This window comes from Euleptes europaea, chromosome 18 (genome assembly GCF_029931775.1).
Source record: "Euleptes europaea isolate rEulEur1 chromosome 18, rEulEur1.hap1, whole genome shotgun sequence".
Lineage (NCBI taxonomy): Eukaryota > Metazoa > Chordata > Lepidosauria > Squamata > Sphaerodactylidae > Euleptes > Euleptes europaea.
The window spans coordinates 1,488,962-1,515,212 of NC_079329.1; the positions used below are offsets into that span (position 1 = coordinate 1,488,962).

The window sequence follows — 26,251 nt, forward strand, 5'->3', positions numbered from 1 at the left end:
CTGGCTTACAATCAACTTCCTCTCCCCACAACAGACACCCTGTGAGGTAGGTGGGGCTGAGAGAGCTCTAAGAGAACTGTGACTAGCCCAAGGTCACCCAGAAGGCTTCCTGTGGAGGAGTGGGGAAACCCGCCCGGTTCACCAGATTGCAGTTTGCAGCTCATGTGGAGGAGTGGGGAATCAAACCTGGTTACCACGATTAGACTCCACTGCTCCAAACCATTACATCACGCCAGTTGGAATTGGCTGGAGAAGAAAAGGTATGGGGAGGGTTGAGAGTGCCTTCTTTCGTTAACTTCCTGCAAACATGTTTTAATCTGGATATTGGTTCATTTAGTACAGGGGTCCCCCACCTTTTTGAACCTGTGGGCATCTTTTGAATTCTGACACAGGGTGGGTGGGCGCAACCCTAAAATGGCCACGTGGGAGGCAGTGCCAACCACACACACAGAGAAGGCCCAAGTGCAAGGGATGAGAAGAGGAAATTTTAAAAATACACTGGGAAAGGGGAGGCAGACTAAAACCAGCACCACAGGGCAACTGACACCGAAATGTTATTTTAATCTGCACAGCCAATCTCAAATGGGTAATTAGAAGCCCAACTGGGCACGAGCTCGCCCTGGCCCCACCACTTTCTACAAACACTTGTTGGGCACCAGGAAAGGCACTGGCGGGCACTATGTTGTGGACTCCTGATTTATGACATTGTGTGAATGTCATTTGTGGTGTGTAGTTTTTGCTTTGTGATTGTTTTGTATTTTAATATTTTTTTTAAAAAAATTGTTAACTGTTTAAATATTTTAAGTGGGTTAGCTCTTGCCAGTATTTCCCTGATTGATCATAGAATCATAGAGTTGGAAGGGACCACCAGGGTCATCTAGTCCAACCCCCTGCACAATGCAGGAAATTCACAACTACCTCCCCCCACCCCACACCCCTAGTGACCAGAAGATGGCCAAGGTGCCCTCCCTCTCATCATCTGCCTAAGGTCACAGAATCAGCATTGCTGACAGATGGCCATCTAGCCTCTGCTTAAAAACTTCCAGGGAAAGAGAGCTCACCTCCTCCCGAGGAAGCCTGTTCCACCAAGGAACCGCTCTGTCAGGAAGTTCTTCTTAATGTCTAGACAGAAACTCTTTTGATTTAATTTCATAGAATCATAGAATCGGAAGGGACCACCAGGGCCATCAAGTCCAACCCCCTGCACAATGCAGGAAATTCACAACTACCTCCCCCCCCCCACACCCCTAGTGATCAGAAGATGCCCAAGATGCCCTCCCTCTCATCATCTGCCTAAGGTCACAGAATCAGCATTGCTGACAGATGGCCATCTAGCTCCTTCTTTAAAACCACCAGGGAAGGAGAGCTTACCACCTCCTGAGGAAGCCCGTTCCACTGAGGAACCGCTCTAACAGTTAGAAAATTCTTCCTAATGTCTAGACGGAAACTCTTTTGATTTAATTTCAACCCGGTGGTTCTGGTCCGACCTTCTTGGGCAACAGAAAACAACTCGACACCCTCCTCTCTATGACAGCCCTTCAAGTACTTTAACATGGTTATCATGTCCCCTCTCAGTCTTCTCCTCTTCAGGCTAAACATACCCAGCTCCTTCAACCTTTCCTCATAGGACTTGGTCTCCAGACCCCTCACCATCTTTGTTGCCCTCCTCTGGACACGTTCCAGCTTGTCTACATCTTTCTTAAATTGTGGTGTCCAAAACTGAACACAGTACTCTAGTTGAGGTCTAACCAGAGCGGAGTAAAGCGATACCATCACTTCGTGTGATCTGGACACTATACTTCTGTTGATGCAGCCCAAGACCGCATTTGCCTTTTTAGTTACCACATCACACTGCTAACTCATGTTTAGTGTTTGGTCTACTAAGACCCCAAGATCCTTTTCACACACACTACTGCTCAAACAAGTCTCCCCCATCCTATAATTATGCATTTGATTTTTCCTACCTAAATGCAGAACTTTACATTTGTCTTTGTTGAAGTGCATTTTATTAGTTCTAGCCCACTTCTCCAGCCTGTCAAGATCATCCTGCATCTTGGCTCTGTCTTGTACCGTATTTGCTACCCCTCCCAATTTAGTATCATCTGCAAATTTAATAAGCATCCCCTCTATTCCTTCATCCAAATCATTTATAAAGATGTTGAACAACACAGGGCCCAGCACAGATCCCTGAGGCACTCCACTAGTCTCTTCTCTCCAAGTGGACGAGGAACCATTAACTAGCACTCTTTGGGTACGATCTGTCAACCAGTGGCAGATTCATCTAACAATAATAGGATCTAACCCACATTTTCCCAATTTGTCAATTAGAATACTTTGTGGAACCTTATCAAAAGCCTTACTGAAATCTAGATAAACTATGTCTACAGCATTCCTCTGATCCAGCAAGGTAGTAACTTTCTCAAAAAAGGAGGTAAGATTAGTCTGACATGATTTATTCTTGAGAAACCCGTGCTGGCTCTTAGTGATCAGATCTCAACCCATTGGTTCTGGTCCGACCTTCTGGGGCAACAGAAAACAACTCGGCACCATCCGCTATATGACAGCCCTTCTCCCCTTGAAGATGGTTATCATATCCCCTCTCAGTCTTCTCCTCTTCAGGCTAAACATACCCAGCTCCTTCAACTTTTCCTCATAGGAAAGGATCAACCCAATGGAAACACATGTATACAATACCACAGAGCAAAGTAGGTGTCTTCCTGAGGCAGATGTCTGTTATATAAGGGAAGACATAATTTGCAATTTGTGCTAGCTAGAAGAGCAAACCACCACCACCCCCAACATGCCAATGAGACCCAGACTGCCTGGTGGCAGATCTACCTAAGTCCCAAAGACACGGTGACCGATCGGGGCCGGTGGTGACGGGAGATGGACCCCACAGACACACAGACGTCTCCTCCGTCTGCATAAGTAGCTCTCCCTGGCTGACCAAACTGGCCTGAAGTTCAGCACCCTATAAAATTGTGGTCAAAAGCTGAGTGGTTGCCACCCCATTTCCTCAACGTCAATGCTGCCCTGCCTCGGAGACGCATCAAAGTCCCCGCTAGCTGGGGTCTTTCAAGCACAACAGAATGGCTGAGGCACCCTCGCCCCCAACTTCACCAATATTTTGGAAAATATTTTGGCAAATCCAGTTATCCCACCCCTTTCAAACATTTGCCCTCTGCTCCATCAAATGCCTTCAGATGTTTCACAGCAGACAATAATCCTGTGCTATTTCACAGGACTGAATTATCGATCCGAGATCTGTTACGCATGCTGACTCTCTGAACATGCCTGTGCCGGGGACACAACACAGGATCAACTCATCCAAGCGAGGATCCTTGCCCTCCCCCAGAGCTGTTTTTCCCATCAAAAACATGAATCAGAATCTCCCCCACACTTTAAGAACATAAGAAAGGCCATGCTGGATGAGACCAAGTCCCACCAAGTCCAGCAGTCTGTTCACACAGAGGTCAACCAGGTGCCTCTAGGAAACCCACAAGCAAGACAACGGCAGGAGCACTTATCCTGCCTGTGTTCCACAGCACCTCATATAATAGGCATGCCCCTCTGATCCTGGCGAGAATAGGTCTGCATCGTGACTAGTATCCATTTTAACTAGTGGCCACGGATAACCCTCTCCTCCATGAACATGTCCACTCCCCTCTTCAAGGCTTCCAAGTTGGGAACCATCACCACATCCTGGGGCAGGGAGTTCCACCATTTAACTATGTGTTGTGTTAAGAAATACTTCCTTTTATCTGTTTTGAATCTCTCACCCTCCAGCTTCAGCAGACGACCCCGCGTTCTAGTATTATGAGAGAGGGAGAAAAGCTTCTCCCTGTCCGCTCTCTCCTAAGCATTTTAACCGGTCCTCATAGGGCAGTTGCTCTAGCCCCCTGATCAGTTTGGTTGCTCTTTTCTGCATCTTCTCAAGCTCTGCAATATCGTCTTTTAAGTGTGGTGACCAGAACTGTACACAGTATTCCAAGTGCGGTCTCACCATACATTTGTACAAGGGCAGTATGATAGCAGCAGTTTTATTCTCTACTCCTTTGAAAGAGTTTTCTGCAGGGGGAGGGGTCCCCCTCCCATTCTTTACTCACTTCTCCCAAAGTCCTATGAAGACTTAGTGATCTTCAATATGCATCTTATTTGTGGGTCCCCCTTCAAACTGTGACTCCCCCCCCATATCCACAACCCACAAAATTATTCCACCACCCGTACAAAAAAATTCAGTCCAAAATGCACCTTTTTCATGTGGCTGTACCACCCCACCCCACCCCACCCCGCCTGAGCATAAATACCTCTCGGAAGGGTAGAGAGCGGAGGCTACGTGTGGTGGACGGCCTGGAGTGTTTGTGTGCGAGTGGGGCTTAAACGTGACAGATGCAACAGGACAGTCTGATGACAAAGAAGTCGGAGAGATATGTACACATATAGTACGCGCATGCGAAGTGTGCTGAAAAGAGCTACCACATATACACATCCCTGCTCAGCACAAAACCAGACATTTCCTACTTCCACAGAACACACAGAATTCCAGCTTCTCACTATGTACGGCCCATCTGTAAGACTGTGGAAATCCTGATCTTCTACTGTTATTTTTTCTAAAAAATACATGCTTCTAGTCCCTTATTTTCTGCTCATAGTGATCTGAAATCGGATTAACATCTCCTATTCTTTCTTTTTTTTTTAAAGGAAGAAAGAGAATCTCACTACATCATAAAGATGAATAGATTTTATTGGGACATAAAGTTTCTAGAATCCGTGTAATCGGTCCACAAAACCTTTCGCCACAAGCAGAAGACTCCTTTTTCTTTCCTGTATCAACCCCTATGGAATCTTTCCCCATATTTTGGTTGAATTTAAAGTCACACCTTTTCAGAGTGTGTGTTCAGGAGAATGGCAGAGCCCATGATCGGAAACGGCAATGCCCCTAAGACGGGTTTCAGCCACCTGAAGATATCACACACCTCCCAGATTTTCCTGACTGATTACAATAATGTGCGGATCCAATAATGTGCAGATCCTCATAAGGGTGAGCTGCTCATGTGAATGCTTTGACATGTCACAGCTATGATGGCCAATCTAACAAAGGAGCGCTCATGTGAAGCCCATTACAAAGTCTCTCAAAACGAAGTATTCCAATTGAGGGGCCCAAACGCAGCCATTACAAGCCAAGGAACGTGCAAATAAACCATTAATGCAAACGGTAACACACACATCACCAAATACCGAGATGCACAAAAACCATGTACTTCTACATGCCAAGAATACAGAGGTGCCCAAAGACACCACCCCTGATACTGAAACAATTCTGTGCCCACGGATGCCGCACACATTTTAAATGCCACAGCTGCACATTTCCGGATGCAAGAGTTCCTCTCACAGAGATAGCAAAGCAGACATCAACCAGACTCAAGAACATCCGAACAGCCCTGCTGGATCAGACCAGTGAGGGTCCATCTAGTCCAGCATCCCGTCTCACACAGCGGCCAACCAGTTCCTCTAGAGGTCCGAAACAGGACACGGAGGCTGAGGCCTTCCCTGATGTTGTCTCCTGGCACTGAGATTCAGAGATTGACTGCTTCTGAATATGGAGGTTCCCTTTAGCCCCCCATAGCTAGTAGCCACCGACAGACCCTGTCTTTCTAAAGCCATCTACGCCTGTGGCTATCACTCCACCTGCCCCAACACCTGCGTTGCTCTCCGAAAGCCCTTTTAGATCCGAATCTGCAAAATGTGTTACTGTGCACATATGACAACATGATGTATGATGAACACAAGCACTGTAGGAATCACTGTGCTAGGAAGTTGGCTGCAGCTTCCTGGAGGAGCACGTCCTCAGCACACACATGCCCGCGCGCACCCTCAGCACACTCACAGCACGAAACGCAAATACGCTAGCAGAGATGACTACCTTGAGCTGACTCATTCATTGCATTGTAATAAGAAGTACACACAGATGTGCTACACACACGCACATATATACACATAAGAACATAAGAATGGCCCTGCTGGATCAGGCCAAGGCCCATCAAGTCCAGCAGTCTGTTCACACAGTGGCCAACCAGGTGCCTTTAGGAAGCCACAAACAAGACGAGTGCAGCAGCACCATCCTGTCTGTGTTCCACCGCACCCAAAATAATAGGCATGCTCCTCTGATACTAGAGAGAATAGGTATGCAGCATGACCAGTATCCATACTAACTAATAACCATGAATACCCCTCTCCTCCATGAATATGTCCATTCCCCTCTTAAAGCCCTCCAAGCTGGCAGCCATCATCTATATACAAACACTGAGGCATGCACAAATAATAACCCTGCACTCCTAAGCGGGAGCCACATACCAGAGGATGCTGCTAGCTTCGCAGGAACACAGGAAGCAGTTGTATACGAAATCAGACCCGCAGTCCATCCAGGCCAGTATTGTCTACTCAGACTGGCAGCAGCTCTCCAGGGTCTCAGGCAGAGAGGGCTTGCTCATCACCAAATACCTGGTCCTTTAACTGGAGATGCTGCCGGGGACTGAACCTTCCGCATGCCAAGAAGATGCTCTCCCACAGAGCCACAGCCCCTCCTCTTCAACCTATCTGCACACTCCTGCACCTCCAGAGACGTTCTCCATTGATCACACCATCACCCAGATCCACATTTCACACCCAAGGATAGCCAAGCATGCCGACACGCAATCCGCACCTTGCGCACACCAACATGTGAAGAGACACACACAAGCAGCACAGGGACTTTGCGCTGCACGCAGGCTCCAATGCAGGCCGCGAGTGGGTGTGGGTGTGGTGGAGGGCGAGTGTGGCAGGGGTGGGCGGGGCCAGGTGTGCCCGCAGTGGCGGCGGCGGCGCTGGGCGGCGTCCCCTCTCCTGGCTGGGGCGCCCCCGCCCCCCTTCCTACCTTCATGGGGGAGATGTGCGAGTGGGACACGTAGCCGTGGACACTCTCGATCTGGGACAGGTTCTTCTCCGCCACGTGGACCAGCTCAGGGGCCTTTACCTGGTTGGGGAGGTGGGCGGGGCTGTGCTCCAGCGGGGGGCTGTCTTCATCTTGGTAACGATATTTCTGAAAGGGAAGAGGCAGAGCGTCAGCGCCATGGCACCCCTCGACGGCCGACGCCGTGGAAGCAGGGTGCTTCTCGGGAGGCCCTGCGGGGCCCTCCGCCACAGCCCGGCAGGATTCGCACCAAGACCTCGCCTTCTGAGCTTGCAACCAAGGCCAGTTCGCTTGTTCTGGCCTGGGCCTCCCTCCCAGAATCCTTAGCAAAGAGCTCTCCTCGTCTCTGGCTTCTCATCCGGCTCTTCCTGGCCTGGCTCCACTGCAGGGCAGGCAGAAAAATTTAACGGACAATCGGGGCTGGCCTGTTGTTGAATGTCTGCCTGCCAGGGAGGTGGTAGGGGTGGGAAAGGGAAAGGGGCACCCCACTGCCAACCTGCCTCATCACACATGGCCAGGGCTGGGAGAATAATAGAACCACAGAGTTGGAAGGCACTTCCAGGGTCATCTAGTCCAACCCCCAGCACAAAGCAGGAAATTCACAACTACCTCCCCCCACACATGCCCTACTTAAAAATCGGAATGATTTAAGTGCCCCCTTGCTCTGGTACCCTGGGACCAATCCTGCCATGGTCTTGGTCCTGATTGCTTCCAGTTTGGATCTGAGATAGGGTTGGCAACCTCCAGGTAGTAGATGGAGATCTCCTGCTATTACAACTGATCTCCAGCTGATAAAGATCAGTTCACTTGGAGAAAATGGCCGCTTTGGCAATCGGAATCTATGGCATTGAAGCCCCTCCCCAAACCTCGCCCTCCTCAGGCTCTACCCAAAAAAACCTCCCACCAGTTGCAAGGAGGGACCTGGCAACCCTAATCTGAGACCTTTGCTGCTTTGCTCTGCAGCTGCCCCCCTTAGGCAGAAGCACCCCCCATGGGGCACAGCACACCCAACCCAAGTGGCACAGGGGCAGGGCCGGTTATAGGTTTTGGGTGGCCTTGGGCAGAGAGTTCCTAGCGCCCCCTCCCCTTCTCTGCCAGCCCAGAAACTCACGCCCTCCTTCTCTCCCTCCCACAAGCCTGTGTCCTTCCCTTGTCTGCTCATGAAGTATTCATAGAATCATAGAGTTGGAAGGGACCACCAGGGTCATCTAGTCCAACCCCCTGCACAAGGCAGGGAATTCACAACTACCTCCCCCCCACACCCCCAGTGACCCCTACTCCATGCCCAGAAGATGGCCAAGATGCCCCTCCCTCTCGTGATCTGCCTAAGGATATAGAATAAGCCTTGCTGACAGATGGCCATCTAGCCTCTGCTTAAAAACCTCCAGGGAAGGAGAGCTCACCACCTCCCAAGGAAGCCTGTTCCACTGAGGAACCGCTCTGACTGTTAGAAAGTTCTTCCTAATGTCTGTTAGAAAGTTCTTCCTAATGTCTGTTAGAAAGTTCTTCCTATTGTCTAGATGGAAACTCTTTCAATTTAATTTCAACCCGTTGGTTCTGGTCCGTGCTCACGGCTGCCTGCAGACTACTGTGTAGCTGCACCTGACACCCTTTCTCAGAATCCCCAAAGTACCCAGACTCGAAAAGGCTGGGGCCCCTGCTCTCTACTACAATTCCCAGGATTTTTTGGGGGGAAGCCAGGATGGATGGACAGCTCTGAAACCCATTTCAGCGTGCAGAAGGCGCCCCTCCCTCGCAAGGGCCGTTTTAACATCCCATGGGTTCATCCCTGGACTCCTGTGCCTCGCCCTGCCTCCGCCCCATCAGAGGAGGGGGGTGATCCATTTGGGGATGGCAAGGGGGCACCCTGGACAGGTCTTCTTGCTCCCCCCCCCCCGGCCAATTCGTGCTGTCAGCTCCTCTGGGGCAGGGACCTTGCCCTGCAGCTTCAGACGCTTGGTCAAGGGTATCAAAAGCACACCCCAAACATACCGTCAGAGCTCTGGCTTTGCAGGCAGACGGTCCTGGATTCAGGTCCCAGTATCTTCCCTTCAAAAAATCTCAGGCCCCTGGTACTGCCTGAGACCCCAAAGAGCAGAGCAGGGTCAGGCGTGAGTGGGTGGGCCTGAATCAGAGCAAAGAAATCCTTTCACTTTCTGCAAGGCTAAAAAAAAGCACCTCCAAGATATTTTTCTGCACAATGAGGGTGGGGGAGAGGAGAAACTGCTCCCAAACAGAAGGTGCTCCTTCCCTAAAACCTAGGCAGTACTAGCCACGACAGCATGGCGTAGTGGTTAAAAAAAGGTGGGGAACGTCAGGCCCAGGGGCCACTTAAGGCCCACGAAATCATTTAGTCTGGCCCTTCGTGGGTCCTGGCAGATCTCTAGCTCAGACTGGCAATCCGCCCCCTCCTGCGGACAGGAATAGCCTCTATTCAAGGTGGATGTGAGTTTGTTTTGCCTAGAAAAGGAACCTTTCTCCCCTTTTGCAGAAGAGTGGTTAGCTATGGAGCAGCTAGGACCACTTAAGAACTGTGTTAACCCTTTCCCACCCGGGCCGTGGAGAAATGTATTCCCTCTGTACTACAAGAGTGCTGGGGGCGGAAGTGGCGACAATGGAGGGGTTAAAGGGGGCAGGGCCAGAATGCGTGCGGGGGGGGGAGTTTTTAGCCAGTGTGTCCTCATTTCACCCCTGCAGGCGGAGGTAGCAGGAGCCGGCTGTAGAATCCGGCCCCGACCATGCGGAGCAGGAGCAACTCCAGCATGAGGCTGGACAGCTATGCCCGGCTGGTGCAATAGACCATCCTGTGCTACCAGGTAGGCGAGTGCGCCCCCGGTTGGATGCCTGCCTGCTTGCCCGTGCAGGGGGGGGAGTCATCTGGGGCAGCTGCCTGCTTGGGGCTTGGTCGGCTAATTTTTAAGTTGATAATTTTGTATGGCCCGTGAATGATGTTATGAATATCCAAATGGCCCTTGGCGGAAAAAAGGTTTCCCACCCCTGGGTTAAAGTGTTGGATTAACATCTGGGATGCCCAGGTTCGATTCAGGTGCCAGTCTCTCCTTCCCTGATGGGGGGGATCACCTCCAGACACAGGCGGTCTGCCGCTCCCAAGTGAAGCCCTCGAGTGGTCCAGGCACAGAGGCTTCGGAGGTGTCAGAACCAGGACATGAACAGGACCCTTCCTACTGTGGGCTCAGTTCAAAGAAACGGCTTCCTTCTGGATCTCACCTAGACATTTTTGTTACTGAAGATGAAATCCGTGCACCATGCAAGAAGGGCACAGGAGGGGTGCGTGTGGGTGTTTGTTAAGAGCGCCTCTCTGCTCAGCCGCGTTCCTTGGGTATTCCGCCCCCCAACAAGCCCAAAGGATAAAGAAAATAATTACAGTGGCTGTTTCCAAGCTGAGCCCTCTAGAGTCAAGGAGCCACCGAAGCCTTGAAGAACATGGGGAGCAGGGGGATTTTAAAACGCACCATTGCCTGGAAAAAAAGAGATTGGCGTGGGGGGGGGGGAAGGGAAGTGCAGGGCTGGAGGGGGGGAAGACCGAAGGATGCCCATTCCTCAGGGGAAACCAGCAGGCAGCCGGCTGTCTCCCCTGGCTGAGGCCTCGCAAACCCCACCCCCAAGCAAGGGCTGATTCACATCCGCTCAAAAGCAGATTACTTGGCAGTCCTCAACTCAAGGGGTGGGCTGCGCCTGTAAGAAACTGTTCTGTTTGGGGCCACGGAGGGTGCGACCTTAATGCTCAGAATATGTGCAGGGACATGGAAAAGAGTAAGGCACTCTGACCATGCACAGAGCACCTTGTGGGATTATTTCGGCCCTAACAAGATGCCAAGCAATGAATATCCATATATGAATTTGCTCTCACTCCGAGGTTCAGGAAATAATCTACAAAACCTGATATGGAAGGGGGGAGGGGAAGCTGTGCAGGCCAAAAAGTAGTAGCCGCAAGCACAATCCAGACCCTACTAGACAGCCTAGGAGGAAGGGAGAACCACACTTTCCCAGCATTGGAGTCCAGCTCCTGGGGGAAACATGGTTTCCTGACAACAGAAGTGCTTCTTTAAAGGAAGCAGCCACGTTCACCAAAACAACTGACAAAGATGGAAGGTAGTTGTGTCACACAGCAGCAAAATGCCCAGTCCAACAGCTACACATTTTTTTTATTAGACCCAACCACACAATTGGAGAACACACACAAATCTAAGAACATAAGAAAGGCCCTGCTGGATCAGACCCAGGCCCATCAAGTCCAGCACACAGTGGCCAACCAGGTGCCTCTAGGAAGCCACAAATCTGTTGTCTACTGAATCAGACCATTGGTCCCATCAAGGGCAGTATTGCCCACTCAGTCTGGCAGCGGCTGTCATGGGTCTCAGGCAGAGGTCTTTCCCATTACCTACCGCCTGGTCCTTTTTAACTGGAGATGCCAGGGATTGAACCAGGGGCCTTCTGCATGCCAAGCAGAGGACCTTCCACTGAGCCATGTCTCTCTCCTAGTTCCCTGGTGGTCCCTTCCAACTCTATGATTCCCCTCACCAGAACTCCTAATAAAACTGGCTGTTAATTGTCTGCAACACATCCTTTATTGCATTTTAAACCTCGACAAATTGTAGACTAGGGGCTCCTTCCATCATGCTCTGACCCCCCCCCCCACAATTTTGTATTGAAAAATCCAGCCAGATGAAGACATCTGGGGAACTCAGAAGCTTGCTTATTCTGACAAGGCTCAATCTTGGCATTCGCATTTGTATGCCTTAAAACACCCTGACCTCTTGGTAAAGGCTGAAGAGCTCTACGGAACTCAAAGGCCTACACTATTTAAACACTGCTGCCCAAGGTTCAGGTTTATTCTATTTTATTTGGTCAATATTTTTGTGCTCTGTCTTCCCTACCTTCCATGGTGGCCCTTCAGGGGCTGTATAGACCAGGGGGTCCCCAACCTTTTTGAACTTGTGGGCACTTTTTGAATTCATGGCAGTGGGCACAGCCATGAAATAGCGACATGGGAGCGACCATGAAATAGCGACCACACATACAGAGGACGCCCAAGTGCAAAGGATGAGAAGAGGAAATTTTAAAAATACACTGGGAAAGAAGACTCAGATAGAGGCCATTTTTGCATGGTAATTAGCAGCGCGTTCCAGGCTGAATTGCCCTGCATATTTTTTTAAATTTTGCACACTGAACCATTCCGGAAGTGACTGCGAAGCTGGCACATACCTGCTTCGCATTAGTAAAGAGCCCATTTAACGCGACCTTTGGTGTTTGCTTGGAAGAATCCCCCTCAAGGAACTATGCAAAACAACAGAGGCACGTTAGCTATGCACATGTTAATGGCTATGCAAACAGGAACAAAGGAGCAGGCGACCGGGGGGGGGGGAATTTCTCCTTTTACATTGGGACCATGAATAGGCATTTTTAAAGTCGCATTTTTAAAAGGAGCTTTGAGTGCGCATCAAAATTGACCATGCAAAAATGGCCAGAGAATAAAACCAACACTATAGTGGCTGTTGTTGCTGAAAAGTTACTTTAATCTGCACAGTGAATTAGAAGCCCTACAGGGCAAGAGCCCCACCTGGCCCCATCCACTTCCTAAAAATACTTGGTGGGCGCCCCCGTGGCCCATGGTTTAGACAGAATATCCCTGGAACGCCTAAGCACTCCCACCGCAGGCCCTGAGCAATTGCCAGATGCATGAGAGGGTGACATCAGATGGCCCTCCCCTGCCCGTCCTTAAAAGTCCGAGTTTTTTCTGCCAAGTAGAAACGGTTTCGTGTACAGCCAGAATCTCTGCACGTACCAGGAGGCCCCTCTCCAGAGTTAGGCTGCAATCACGTTTACTTACAAAAAAACAAAACAAAAACCAAGCAAGAAACAGGCCCGTGGTTCACCCTATAAAAGTGTGCTCGTGGGAACAGGATGGTCCTCTAGTAGAATGCAGACGCTGTACTGGAGGGAAGGAAAACGCACACACAAGAGATGGAACAGCAGATTCGACAGGGCACACAACATCCAGGACTGAGAAATGCTGAGCACAGAAATATTTTATTTCAAACCTGCCATAGGAAGCCAACGCCAGCAGAAATACGTGCCCGTCAGGCCGACACACACACACAAAAGCCTTCTTCCTTCTCCACAAAGAGCACACGTAAACACCTCCCCAAGAATCACCAAAACCTGACCTTTTTCCTCTCCAAAGGATCCCAGGATCGCTGAATCTTATGGAGGCTGTGTTCCCACAAAGCCATACAGTGTGCGAGACTTCTGGTGAAGTGGTTCCGGAGCGTCTGTTGTACGTCTGCACATTCATGTGAACACATGAAGCTGCCTTCTACTGAGGGGCTGTAGCTCAGTGGTGGAGCATCTGCTTGGCATGCAGAGGGCCCCAGGTTCAATCCCCGGGATCTCCAGTTAAAGGGACCAGGCAGTAGGTGATGTGAAAGACCCCTGCCGGAGACCTTGGAGAGCCATGGGGAGGGACTGTGGCTCAGTGGTAGAGCATCTGCTTGGCTCCTTCAACCTTTTCTCATAGGACTTGGTCTCCAGACCCCTCACCATCTTTGTTGCCTTCCTTTGTTGCCCTCCTCTGGACATGTTCCAGCTTGTCTACATCTTTCTTTAAAGCGTGGTGTAGTGATTAAGAGCGGCGGGCTCTAATCTGGAGAATCAGATTCGATTCCCCACTTCTCCACACAAAGCCTGCTGGGTGATCTTGAGCCAGTCACAGTTCACCCCAAACTCTCTCTGCCTCACCTTCCTCACAAGGTGTCTGTTGTGGAGGGGGGGGGGGGGTTGGAGGCGAACGTAAGCCACTTTGAGGTGGAGAAAAGCAGGTATAAAAAACCAACTCTTCTTCTTTGACATTTATTTTAAAGTCCTGCATACCAAATCTCGCAAGAAGTGGCCCTTAGGCAGAGGAGAATCCAAGTACTAACCAAGGCTGACTCTGCTTAGCTTCCAAAATCTGACAAGATCAGGCCAGCCCAGGCCGCCCAGGGCCTCCAAGGAGCAGCGCCAGAAACACAAAAGAAGCGCTGCCCAATACCAGTGGTACCTGAACGTGCATCGAGAAACAGGATGCAAAATCACCGCCCGCCCCCACTCCCCACAAAGGTGCCTGTTGCGGCCCCTGCCTTTGACACTCTGTCAGCAGGGAAGCAGCAGCGGAGCCCCAGGAAGGGGCCCTGCAAGTCACACCCCCTAACCACCACCCCCCGGCTACTGTCAGACCACTACACCATAGTGCCAGAAGCCAACGCGATCTGCCCACAAACAGACCCCAAAGCCGGGGGGGGGGAGCTCTGAGTAGCAATGCCTGGGTTCATCCCTGCCCATCAGCTGCACCTTTCACAGAATCACAGAGTTGGAAGGGACCACCAGGGTCATCGAGTTCATCCCCCTGCACAATGCAGGAAATTAACAACTACCTCCCCCTCCACACCCCCAGTGACCCTTACTCCATGCCCAGAAGATGGCCAAGATGCCCCTCCCCTGTCATGAACTGCCTAAGGTCATAGAATCAGCATTGCTGACAGATGGCCATCTAGCCTCTGCTTAAAAACCTCCAAAATAGGAGAGCTCACCACCTCCCGAGGAAGCCTGTTTCGTTGCCACTGGTTGGGTCATGCCCCCTGTGGTGTTGGCTCAGACCTGACAAGCAGTCACACAAGAGGGGCCAGGGGGCATACCTTGCTGGAGGGCACAAGACACCTTGAACCAGCCCTGCCCAAGGCCAGGGGCCTCACTGGCTGGAGCAGGCCAACCCCATTCGATGCTTTGGAGAACACAGATATTCTGAAGTGAGGAGGCAGACAGAACCATTGGCCCAAAGGCATCTGCTCCATGCAAAATGTGTTTGGCTATGGCACACACAGAACCATCCCATAATGTCTGCGTCCCTCCGAGAGACACGCAGCAGAACTAAAACGGGGCCCTCTTGGAAGACCCCGCTGACACCACAAACCAAGCCCAGTTTATCTGCAACAAGATGAAGCCAGGTTGATTCTCAAACTCTCTCCCTCTCTTCCTGGCACTCAGGCTGAAGACTTCCCAAGATTTAAAGAAAATGAGGCTTTCCTGCCACGTCTGAATTCTGGCACTCCACTCTTGGGAGGGGCATAGCTCAGGGGAGGAGCATCTGCTTGGCATGCAGAATTTGGGAAGGGCCGTGGCTCAGTTTTTAGAGCATCTTCTTGGCACGCAGGAAGTCCCAGGTTCAATCCCTGGCATCACCAGTTAAAAGGACCAGGCAAGTAGGTGATGTGAAAGACCGCTACCTGAGACCCTGGAGAGCCGCTGCTGGTCTGAGTAGACAATACTGCGATGGACCATGGGTCTGATTCAGTATATGGCAGCTTCATGTGTTCAATGTCCCGGGTTCAATCCCTGCCATCTGCAGTTAAAAGGACCAGCAGTAGGTGATGGGAAGGACCTCAGCCTGAAACCCTGGAGAGCTGCTGCAGGGCTGAGTTGACAAGACTGACCTTGATGGACCGAGGGTCTGACTCAGGATAAAGCAGCTTCATGTGTCTTGGTTAAAACACTATGTTTGAGGCAAGGAACAAACCACAATTTGTTAAAGTCCCTACACTCGCCAAACAAACAGCAGTTTCTTCCAGTTCAGGAAATGTTCACACTTCACTGTGCACCAGCTGAGTCTCAGGGCAAACCAGCATTTGCTCATCACGTAGAATCAAAGAGTTGGAAGTGTCCATAGAGGCCATTTAGTCCAACCCCTGGTCAATGCAGGATCAGCCTAGGCCAGCGGTTCCCAAACTTTTTGAGTCACGGAGCACTTTTCAGGAGAGAAATTTGTCACGGAGCACTAATTTTCACCTAGCACCTATATACTAGACCGAATGACACTATTAGAGCATCAGAAGAGCCTGCTGGATCAGACCAGTGAGGGCCCATCCAGTCCAGCATCCTGTTCCACACAGTGGCCAACCACTTCCTCTAGAGGTCCAACAAGAGGGCAGAGAGGCAGAGGCCTTCCCCTGATCAGAGCACCAGAAGAGCCCTACTGGACCAGACCAGACCAGACCGGTGAGGGTCCACCCAGTCTAGCATCCCGTCTCACACAACAGCCAACCAGTTCCTCTGGAGGGGCAGCAGCAGCAGGGCAGAGAGGGCTTTTCCCGCTCGGCCTGTCACCTGCAGGAGCCGGCCTTGGGGGTGGCCCCGCCTTGCCTGGAACCCCGGAAAGTGCCAGTGCCCACCGCGGGGGAAGAAACTGGAGGCCTCCCTTCTCCCTGGGTCACCTCAGCGTAAGGAGGAAGCCCCCCCCCCCCACATTTCCACTCCCGGCTCCTGTAATTCCCTCTCTCCAGCAGCTGTAGAAGAGGTTTACCAAAGGAGCCTCCCCCCCCCAAATCCCCAGAAAATCCCCCCACTTCTACCTGGGCTCTCCCATCTGCTGCCTGCCAGCCGCCCCCGCCCCCATGTTCTTCCACACTTGGGGACTCCGCCTCCGGGCTCCCTTCTTTGATCTTCTCTCTCCAGCTTTGATAAGGAAGCTTAAAAGGGAAGGAAAGCCAGGGCGGTGGGGGGCAGGCTGGGGCTGCGTGTGTGTGTGCGCGCATGCATAGGGTTCAGACTCAGAACAGAGGTTTAGCGGCAGGGATGGGATGCCGGGGAGCGGCCTGGCTGCAGGCTCCCCATCCCTCGGTCACTTCCAGCCTCCCTCCCTCCCTGGCTTGTCGTGGGTGCCGGATCGCGCCCCTCCTTCGCTCCGTGTCAGCAGATTACAGCGCCTAATCCCAGGTTCACAAACTCGCCAGGATTTTGCAAGGACAAGAACCAGCCTAGGGAAGATTAAAGTCAGCTCAGAGATCCCCCACCCCCCCACACACCAGGCGCACACCCAAGCTCCTTGCTGGCCGCAAAACTAAAGATTCCCCCTCCATAGGCAACACCACTCCAAGTCCAGGGTAGGGAACCCATCCGGTGCGCCCAGGCTCCGAGCTCGAGGTGGGGTGCCAAGGGGAAGGGCCCCAAGAGCAGCCAACCTCCACCTGGGGCCTGGAATCCTCCCGGCACGACGACTGCTCTCCGGGACGGAGATCAGCCCCGCTGGAGAAACAGGCTGCTCTGGAGAGCGCACGCTGGGGCAACCGGCCCCGCTGAAGCCCCTCCCTAAACCCCCAAATCTCCAGGAAATTCCCAACCTGGAGTTGGCAAGCCCAGGCAGGCACACACACACACACACACCCCCGCGCGCGCACGGAGCGCCCCAGGGCCCTTTCCAGGGCTCCGCTTCCCCCAGGAGCAGCCTGCAGAGCGGCGGGCATCGCAACCGCGTCTCCAGAGCGCAGCCCCCCCTGGAGAAGATCAGGGCGGCTCGGGAGGGGGGCTGCCCGGCGCGACCCCCGCCCGGGTCCTGCCCAAGCCCCGCCCGGGCTGGCGTCGCCTGGCCCCTCCGGGGCGGAGGGCGCGGGATGCCGGCGCGCGCTCCGGGGCTCCAGCCCCGGAGCGCGCGCCGGCATCCCGCGCCCTCCGCCCCGGAGGGGCCAGGCGACGCCAGCCCGGGCGGGCGGCCGGCTGGCTCCGCACCGGCGGCTAGGCCGGGCCGGGGTCCGCCCCGCGCCTCCGCCCGCCCGCCCGCCTACCTTGCAGCCGAAGACGAGCGAGAGGGTGCGGTTGCTGCAGGTGACCTTGCACTGGCACAGCACGGGCGAGAAGCAGCCCAGCTTGCGGAAGGGCGGCGAGACGCCGTTCAGGCCCATCGCCCTCGCCCCGCCGGCCCGCCATGGGCCCCGCACCTGCCCGCCCGCCTTTGCTCCCTCCCTCCCTGCCTCCGCCCGCCCCGCCTCGCCCCGCCCGGGCCGGCCTCCCTCCCTCCTCCCTCCCTCCCCGCGGGGGCCGCGTCCCCTGCGCGCCCAGGCTCCGTCCAGCCTGCGTGGGACAGCCCGGCGCTTCCGAGAGGGCCGCGCGCCCTGCCGGGGTACACCGCCTCTGGACGGGGAGGCTTTGTTCAGCTACCTGTTGGCAGAGTCCTTGGGCGACGTGCGCAGAGGAAAGGGGCGGAAGCCCCCTCCCCTCGTAGAAACGGGGGGGGGGTCGGAGAGACCAGGGAAGCACCCTTTCACACAGGGCAGAGGGAGGCCGGAGCAGGGCCGGGGCCGTCCTTTTTGCGCCCTGGGCAAGGCTAACGACTCGTGCCCCCCGTTGCAAACCAGTTTTCAAAAACAGATGTCTTGTAGAAAAAATAAAAGCGCAAAACTTGTTATAAGATGTTAGAATTAATTATATTCCATAGCACTGTTGTGGTACTTATCTTAAAGTTAATTGTCAGTTGCATTTTTTTCAAGAAACTAAGGGAAATTCCAAACTACCTCCCCCCACCCGCACCCCCAGCGACCTCTACTCCATGCCCAGAAGATGGCCAAGGTGCCCTGCCTAAGATGCCACTGCCCCTCCCCTTATCATCCTTTGTACCATCGAGGCCACCATGTCAGGGGCAACCACAAATGAGGTCTTGAAGGTGCTTGATGTATTTTGCAGTATCTTTTGTGTACTGGCAGGGCTGACCTTCAGAGGGGAACTGGATCCCCAGAAGCAGCCCCTGGAGTGCGGCTTCTTGCAGAGCAGTTGCAAGAGATTCAGAGCATCTCCCTGCCTAGACTTAACACTTTCTTCTAGCACCCCTCATCCTGGTCCAGCATGCTTCGCTCTAGGAACATCGGCTGACAACCTGCCCAATCCCTAAAAAGGTGGCCACCCCTTCCATTAATACTCAGAACAAGCCACAGATTCCACCCTTATGCACACCCATCATGTTCACACACACGTATATAAAATATTTTACTTGTTAAAATAGTCTTCCCCCTTTTGCTTGTGGATCTCCAGAAAGCCTCGTGTAGGAAATGAGGCCCTGGACTCCTTGGCCTGAGGTGGCTGGGCTCCGCTGTTCCCAGATTCTCCCCACTCCCCTGGCACAAACCCCTCTCAAGTCTCCCTTTGTACTCCCCTGCATTCATTCAGGCCTAGTTCACACATGCAGGAGAGCCCTGTGAGGCAGTACAGTGTGTCTGGAGAGCCGGGTTCAAATCTTCACTTTGCCATTAACTTCGCTGAGCAACCCTGGGCCAATCGTACTCCCTCAGACACTTAATCTACCTCACAGGGTTGTTGTGAGAGCCCGCATGGTGTAGCAGTGACAGGGTTAGACTAGGATCTGGGCCTGACCAAATGGCATTTATGCCAAATGGCATAAATGGCATTTATGTCATATCCAGCCCTCGTAACAATTGAGTTTGACACTTAGGGTAAAAGTATGAACCTGGCGCTAGTTTGTGGAGAAGTGGTGGGGATCCAAGACACGCCCTGTGCATCGGGAGTCAGTGGGACAGAAATTCACCCGGCCCAGGGCCTCGAGCGGCGTGCCTCACAAATTCTGTCCCCCCAGTTCTATGCCATCTCCATTCCCAACTCACCCTCTATCTCCCCTCTGTAGATGCCCCCAAGGCAGCCTTCCTGTCCCCCACTGCAGAGCCAACATCCATCCCAGTGATGGACAGGTTGTGCTTTGCCGCACAACGCAGGTAGCAAGTCTCTGCCCCGAGGAGCATCCAGTCAGATTGTTAACCATGCCCCTTCCCTCTAACCCATTCCACAAGAGATACAAGAGCCCCCTCGGCTTGCCATCTGCCACGCGGGCCCTCCCACTTGGGTTGCACGTTTTTCAGTAGCTGTCCTCAGCTACGGGACTCCTCCTGGCCCGCCTGGCAGGTGTGTTGGGAATCAGCCCAATATGAAGTTCCACAAGACCGCCACGCTGAACTTGGGAGGGCGTCAGGGTGGCAAGGGGCATAAAACACAGACTGCAACCTAGTCTAGTGTAGTTGGCGGAGGGTGACAGTCAGACCCTCAATATACTGGATTTTTTTTTTCTTCAGAGAGGGAAGATTGTAACAATACCCAAAGAAGCTCTGCACCCAGCAGCCATGCCTGCTTGAACGATTTTTGGGATGAGGGCTTATTGAGAGGGTTACTAGTTGTGGGGCCTTCTTACCAGTGGCCCCCTCCACATGGAGCATTTTACCAAGGGAAGACCTTTTACCAAGACCATTTTACCAAGGGAAGACCTTGGCAGCTTGCAGATAGCTGACCATTTTGAACAGCATTGACAATGGATTGATGGATGCAAATTGTCTTGTGGGTTCTTTGTCTGACCATTAATTTTATTGTGGGTACTACTTTGCAAATTCAGTGATGCTCGGAGGTGGGAAAGAAATTTTGAAAGATTTCCTAACAAGAAGCACATGAAACATTCATTTCCCCCCTCCCTTTGCTCCTTCCCAATGTGCAAGAACATGCCCCTGCCCTAGCCAGCTGGCTTTGCCTGCAGATAAAACCTTGTAGACAACGCCTTGGCAGTTTAATCAGGAATGTTTGTGGCCACAATAGGATTACCAGAGCAGATGCCAAAGCAGAGACACAGAGTGAAAATGGGGAGGGAGCGAGGGAAGGAAAAGCCCCAGAACTCCACTCCGGCTGGGTGAAAGCCAAGGGCAGACATGATGTCCCCGCACCCCATTTAGAATCATAGAGTTGGAAGGGACCACCAGGGTCATCTAGTCCAATACCCGGCACAATGCAGGAATTTCACAACTACCTCCCCCCCACACCCCCAGTGACTTCTACTACATGCCCAGAAGATGGCCAAGATGCCCTCCCTCCCATGAACTGCCTAAGGTCATAGAATCAGCACTGCTGACAGATGGCCATATAGCCTCTTCTTAAAAACCTCCAGGGAAGGAGCACTTCCCACCTCTCGAGGAAGTCTGTTCCACTGAGGAACCACTCTAACTGTTAGAAAATTCTTCCTAATGTCTAGACGAAAACTCTTTTGATTTAGTTTCAACCTGTTGGTTCTGGTCCAACCTACTGGGGCAACAGAAAACAATTTGGCACCATCCTCAATATGACAGCTCTTCAAGTACTTGAAGATGGTTATCATATCCCCTCTCAGTCTTCTCCTCTTCAGGCTAAACATACCCAGCTCCTTCAACCTTTCCTTATAGGACTTGGTCTCCAGACCCCTCACCATCTTTGTTGCCCTCCTCTGGACACGATCCAGCTTCTCTATATCTTTCTTAAACTGCGGTGCCCAAAACTGTACACAGTACTCTAGCTGAGGTCTAACCAGAGCAGAGTAAAGTGTTTATCTGGGGTTAGACGTTACGCTCAGGATCTATCATTACACAAAAAGTGAAAAACAGAAATGTTCAGGGGTAAAAACACTGGTATAATTATGTTAGTCTATGAGGTTGCTTCTATAAGGGATAGTTCTGTAGTCTGTTGAAATGTCTCCTCCACACATCATAAGAACATAACATAAGGAAAGCCCTGCTGGAGCAGACCAAGGCCCAGCAGTCTGTTCACACAGTGGCCAACCAGGTGCCTCAAGGAAGCCCACAAACAAGACGACTGCAGCAGCATTATGCTGCCCGTGTTCCACAGCACCTCATATATTCGGCATGCTCCTCTGATCCTGGAGAGAATAGCTATGCATCATGACTAGTATTCATAAGAACATAAGAAAGGCCCTGCTGGATCAGACCCAGGCCCATCAAGTCCAACTGTCTGTTCACACAGTGGCCAAGCAGGTGCCTCTAGGAAGCCCCCAAACAAGATGACTGCAGCACATTATCCTACCCGTGTTCCACAGCACCTAATATGATAGGCATGCTCCCCAAATACTGGAGATAATAGGTATGCATCAGGACCAATATCTATAAGAACATAAGAAAGGCCCTGCTGGGTCAGACCCAGGAGGCCCATCAAGTCCAGCAGTCTGTTCACACACAGTGGCCAACCAGGTGCCTCTAGGAAGCCCCCAAACAAGATGACTTGCATTCTCCTGCTGCTCCCTTTTACTACAGTTCAAAGCAACCTTCTTTGAGACCCTCTCTTCAGCAGGGCACGTCAAACCTTAGACTGTTTGGCTTGTGGCCTTAGACAGCTTTTTATCATTTGCCTTCTTTGCCTGCCGACTCTTTGGTCCTCGTCCTGCCCATTGTTTGACTTTATTTTTCATATCTGCAACCTGTCTTTAGTCTCAGTGAGAAAGGCAGGCTATAAATAAAAAAATAAAAATAAAGACAATTCCCTTCCAAATCGGGTATGTCACTTGAAGGGCTGTCCTATAGAGGATGGTGCCGAGTTGTTTTCTGTTGTCCAAGGTCAGACCAGAGCCAACGGGTTGAAATTAAATCAAAAGAGTTTCCGGCTAAATGTTAAGAAGAACTTTCTAACCGTTAAGAGCGGTTGCGGAACAGGCTTCCTCGGGAGGTGGTGGGCTCTCTTTCTTTGGAGGCTCTTAAGCAGAGGCTAGATGGCCATCTGTCAGCTATGCTGATTCTGTGAACTTAGGCAGATCATGAGAGGGGAGGGCACAACAATTAGCTATACCCTCCTCCCCCCATAAATGGCTTTTGCATGCAAGAGAAAAACTCCTTGCAAACCTATCGGCAGGATTCCTGAGAGGTACACAAATGTTCACACTTCCAGGTCAGTTTGCCCTTCCAAGGTACATAACTATGCTGTACCCCAGAGGGCGCTATGCTAAGGGGTCAGCCTGTAAATATGGTGGGGGGGGGGAGGCAATTATTCCTGGGTGTACTGCACCCTCTACTGGACACCGATGTAATGCAAACTCTACACTTCTTTCTGGTACCAGTCAGAGCAGATAACACATCTTACTTCTTTTTTTTTGCAAAGGCGTTTTGTGTGTGTGATAATCTCTGGCCTTAAAAACCCCACCAGGGGTTGCCATAAATAAGATTTGACTTGACAGCACTTTCTACTACCACCAATATGTCATATTAATACTTATGCTACACTTCAGTTTCTATCTTTTAGAATTCTGGCTGGCCCCAGACTTCTACAATCAAAATCCTACTGCATTGTTTCTTGAATGTCCCATTTTGTTGCTTGTACACAGTCTGTATGATCTGCCTTGAGTCCCTGTGAGAAAGGCGGACTAAAAAGAACATAATAAAACTGCCTCTTAGATTCCACAACTGAGGGCCAAAATAGATTCTTAAGTAAGGGGGGCAGGGAAGGGACACCCCAGCTCCACTTGATTTCAAGGGCCACAATCTCCCTCTTGCTACTCGAGCATCGGTTCCCCATTTTATTTTGGGAGCTTTTTATCTCCTTTGAACCTGCTGGAGAGAAAAGAGCCTGAACATGTGCAGAGTGCCTTTTGCTCATTAAAGGATAGACACCCCCCAACTATGGGATTAGCGGGACGGTGTGTTTGAACCAGAAGGCTGCCTTTCCCCCTGAGACTCCCCCCCCAAAAAAAATCAATCATCGAAGGGAAGAGATGAGTCAGCAAACTTCTCTCCTCCTCACCGCGTCCTTCCTTCCCACAACCATGTCCGCCAGGCCTGGTCTGCGTGGGCTAATCTGAGCTCATTAATCCCTGATGTTAATCAGCAATTCTCCCCCCCCCCCATGGAGAGGAGAGGCAGCAACACCCCCCTCCTCCAGCGGAACGGGCCCCAGAGATGCAGCTGGATCCCCCCACGCAGCGACACACCTGCAAAACACAGTGCCGCAGCAGCAGGCCACGTTCCTGTCACAAGGAACCACACAGCCGTGAGTCCCAGGTGCCGCGGCACCACCAAAGAACAACCTTTACACCCTGAGGTGCACATGCGCAGAGACCAACGGCGTAACAGTTGCAGACAGCTGACATGGTACAGTCGTCTGCACCAAGCAGAGAGCCGAAGTGGGGCGGTGCTTCTCTTCAGCGACCAGCATGGGGGCGAGCGAATGTGGTGCCTCAGAACATTCAAGTCACCTCACCTCACTTCGGAGGTAATACATCTTGAGGAGGTTCGTTCACACATCCGCTGCTCGCTGTCAAGTGTTGTTGAATGACTTGCATAAAGAGTCTAGGGTTGCCAACTCTGTGATGGAAAATTCCTGGAGATATTGGGGAGGGGCCGTGGCTCAGTGGTAGAGCATCTGCTTGGTATGCAGAAGGTCCCAGGTTCGGTCCCCGGCAGCATCTCCATTTAAAGGATCCAGGCAAGTAGGCAATGTGAAAGACCCCTGCCTGAGACCCTGGAGAGCCACCGCCGGTCTGAGTAGACAATACTGACTTTGATGAACCAAGGGTCTGATTCAGTAGAAGGCAGCTTTGTGCGTTCAATATTATTTGGGGAGGGCAGTGGCTCAGTGGGAGAGCATCTGCTTGGCATGCAGAAGGTCCCAGGTTCAATCCCCAGTGGCATCTCCGGTTAAAGGGAATAGGCGAGTAGGTGACGTGAAAGACCTCTGCCTGAGACCCCGGAGAGCAGCTGCCGGTCTGAGTAGACAAGACTAACTTTGATGGACCAAAGGTCTGATTCAGTAGAAGGCAGCTTCATGTGTGTTCATGGCCATTTCTGCATGGGAGGTTTTGCCTTGGATTTGCTGCTCTCTAAATGCACATTTCCCCCATCTGAATTCTCAGAACTCTGAATGGGGGCTTATTTTGGAGTTTTAAGAATTCGGATGGGGAAAATGTGCATTTAGAGAGTGGCAAATTCAAGGCAAAACCTCCCATGCAGAAATGGCCCATGTGTTCATGTGGGGGTGGAGCCTGAGGAGGGCAGGGTATAACGCTATAGACTCCAATGGCCAAAGCAGCCATTTTCTCAAAGGGAACTGACCACTGTGGCCTGGAGATCAGTTGTAATTCCAGGGGATCTCCGGATCCTACCTGTAGGTTGGCAACCCTAGGCACACCAACAGATTACATATAAACACCTTGGAACACCTCTAACCACTAGGCCTCGGGCCAAGCCATTATGAAGTATACTCCCAGACACAGACGCTGCAAGTCTACAGGGCAGCATTTAAGGGCTGCATCCTCTCTGCTTGCCTCCTTGACCTGAGGTGAGCCAAATGTGATTGGTCGGGGCAGAATGATGGGGGGGGGAGTAAACTGGGTTGGTTTCATCTCCCCCTCTCTGCAAAAGAGTCTACTTAAGCTCAATTGTCCTTGGGAGTGGATTTGGGATTAACCTGAGAACAGAAAACAGAGTTTAATCTGCATGGAAGGGAAACAACCCAGAATCAGAGGCAAACCTTGACAGATTTGAAAATGAAGGTAGTACGCTGGGGTGCGGGGGAGACTAGTGGAGGTGAACTCTCTGAAAGACCAAATGTTTCTCCTTCCTCTTTGGGTACCAAAAACACTGCTTCCTGAAGCAACTACCTCACTTCGATTCTGAGCCTGGACATGCCAAACAAACTGACCACAACTCCTGCCTTAAAAAAAGAAGAAGAAAAAAAAAAAGAAGCCATCTCACAATATGGACCTGGTTGTACTTCCGATGAAATCACTGCTGCGCAAACATGTTCAATAATCCGTCTTTCTCACAAACAGAAGTTGAAAAGCTTTTTTAAAAAGTACAGACCCCCCTTCTGCTTCCCACATCCATTTATATGATGAGTACATGCAATGAGTACATGGCCATTCGAATTTTTTTTTGTTTCAGCCAGAAACATAAATTTATCATTCATCTGGAGAAAGTTCAGATAATATACAGAAGCCTCAGAAGACTCTTAATTTCCTGTTCAGTAATAAGAAATGAAAACATTAAAAAAGAAACAAAAAAAGGATTTGCTGAACAAGGGGAGGATCTTGCAACAGAAGTTGAGGTCAGATTTTCCTATCAACAACTTTGCAAACATGGCAGACGGAAGAGAAGCGGCACTCTTTCATCTGTCTGAGAGCCTCTATGCCCAGCCCTGTGCCAGGGATGTGTGTGTGTGTGGGGGGGCAGGCACCTGGGCAGAAGGGTTGCCAACTCTGGGCTGGAAAATTCCTGGAGATTTTGGGGTGGAGCCTGGGGAGGGGACAGACCTCCACCCTCCAAAGCAGCCCTTTTCTCCTCAATGTCATCTGGAGACTAGATTGCGGGACATCTCCAAGCCCCATCTGGAGGTCGGGCAGCCCTACTGGGTGGCATCGCCTGCTCAGACCTTACAAACCAGAGTAGCGAACGGCAGCATGCAAGAGGGTTCAGTCGGAGGGTGAAGGAGAGGGATAAGAAAAATGCCACCTTCACCCCGCCCTGCCAAAGTTCCTAGCCATTCATTGCCACTCTGAGGCCACCAGAGCTAACTGATCAAATGGAGAGCACACTGATGCTTCTCGGCGCAACACATTCCACAAACAGCAAGACTTGCCTGGTTTCACTGGCACGACCCCGCAAGCCACAGCAGTTTCCAAATTTCAAGCTGCAAGGCCAGTCCTTTGGGGGGTGGGGAGCCACCAGTTTGATAGCAGCA

General features: G+C 51.7%; 1 protein-coding gene across 9 annotated transcripts in view; it reads right to left on the reverse strand.

The window, feature by feature from the left end:
* Window positions 1-26,251, reverse strand: part of DLG4 (discs large MAGUK scaffold protein 4) — an 85,441-nt gene that overhangs the window by 30,594 nt on the left and 28,596 nt on the right. For 2 of the 9 annotated variants that reach the window (XM_056863508.1, XM_056863507.1), the window contains exons 1-2: window positions 17,563-17,696; window positions 7,013-7,078 (exon numbers count right to left, since the gene is read on the reverse strand). The exons of 2 other annotated variants lie outside the window; for them this stretch is intronic. In XM_056863508.1, the coding sequence (XP_056719486.1) occupies window positions 7,013-7,078; window positions 17,563-17,679 (183 nt within the window). In that variant the 5' untranslated portion in view covers window positions 17,680-17,696. Of the gene's footprint in view, window positions 1-6,913; window positions 7,079-17,562; window positions 17,697-26,251 lie in introns of those variants that run through there. 5 more of the 9 variants (XM_056863505.1, XM_056863504.1, XM_056863513.1 and 2 more) reach the window with 3 other exon arrangements.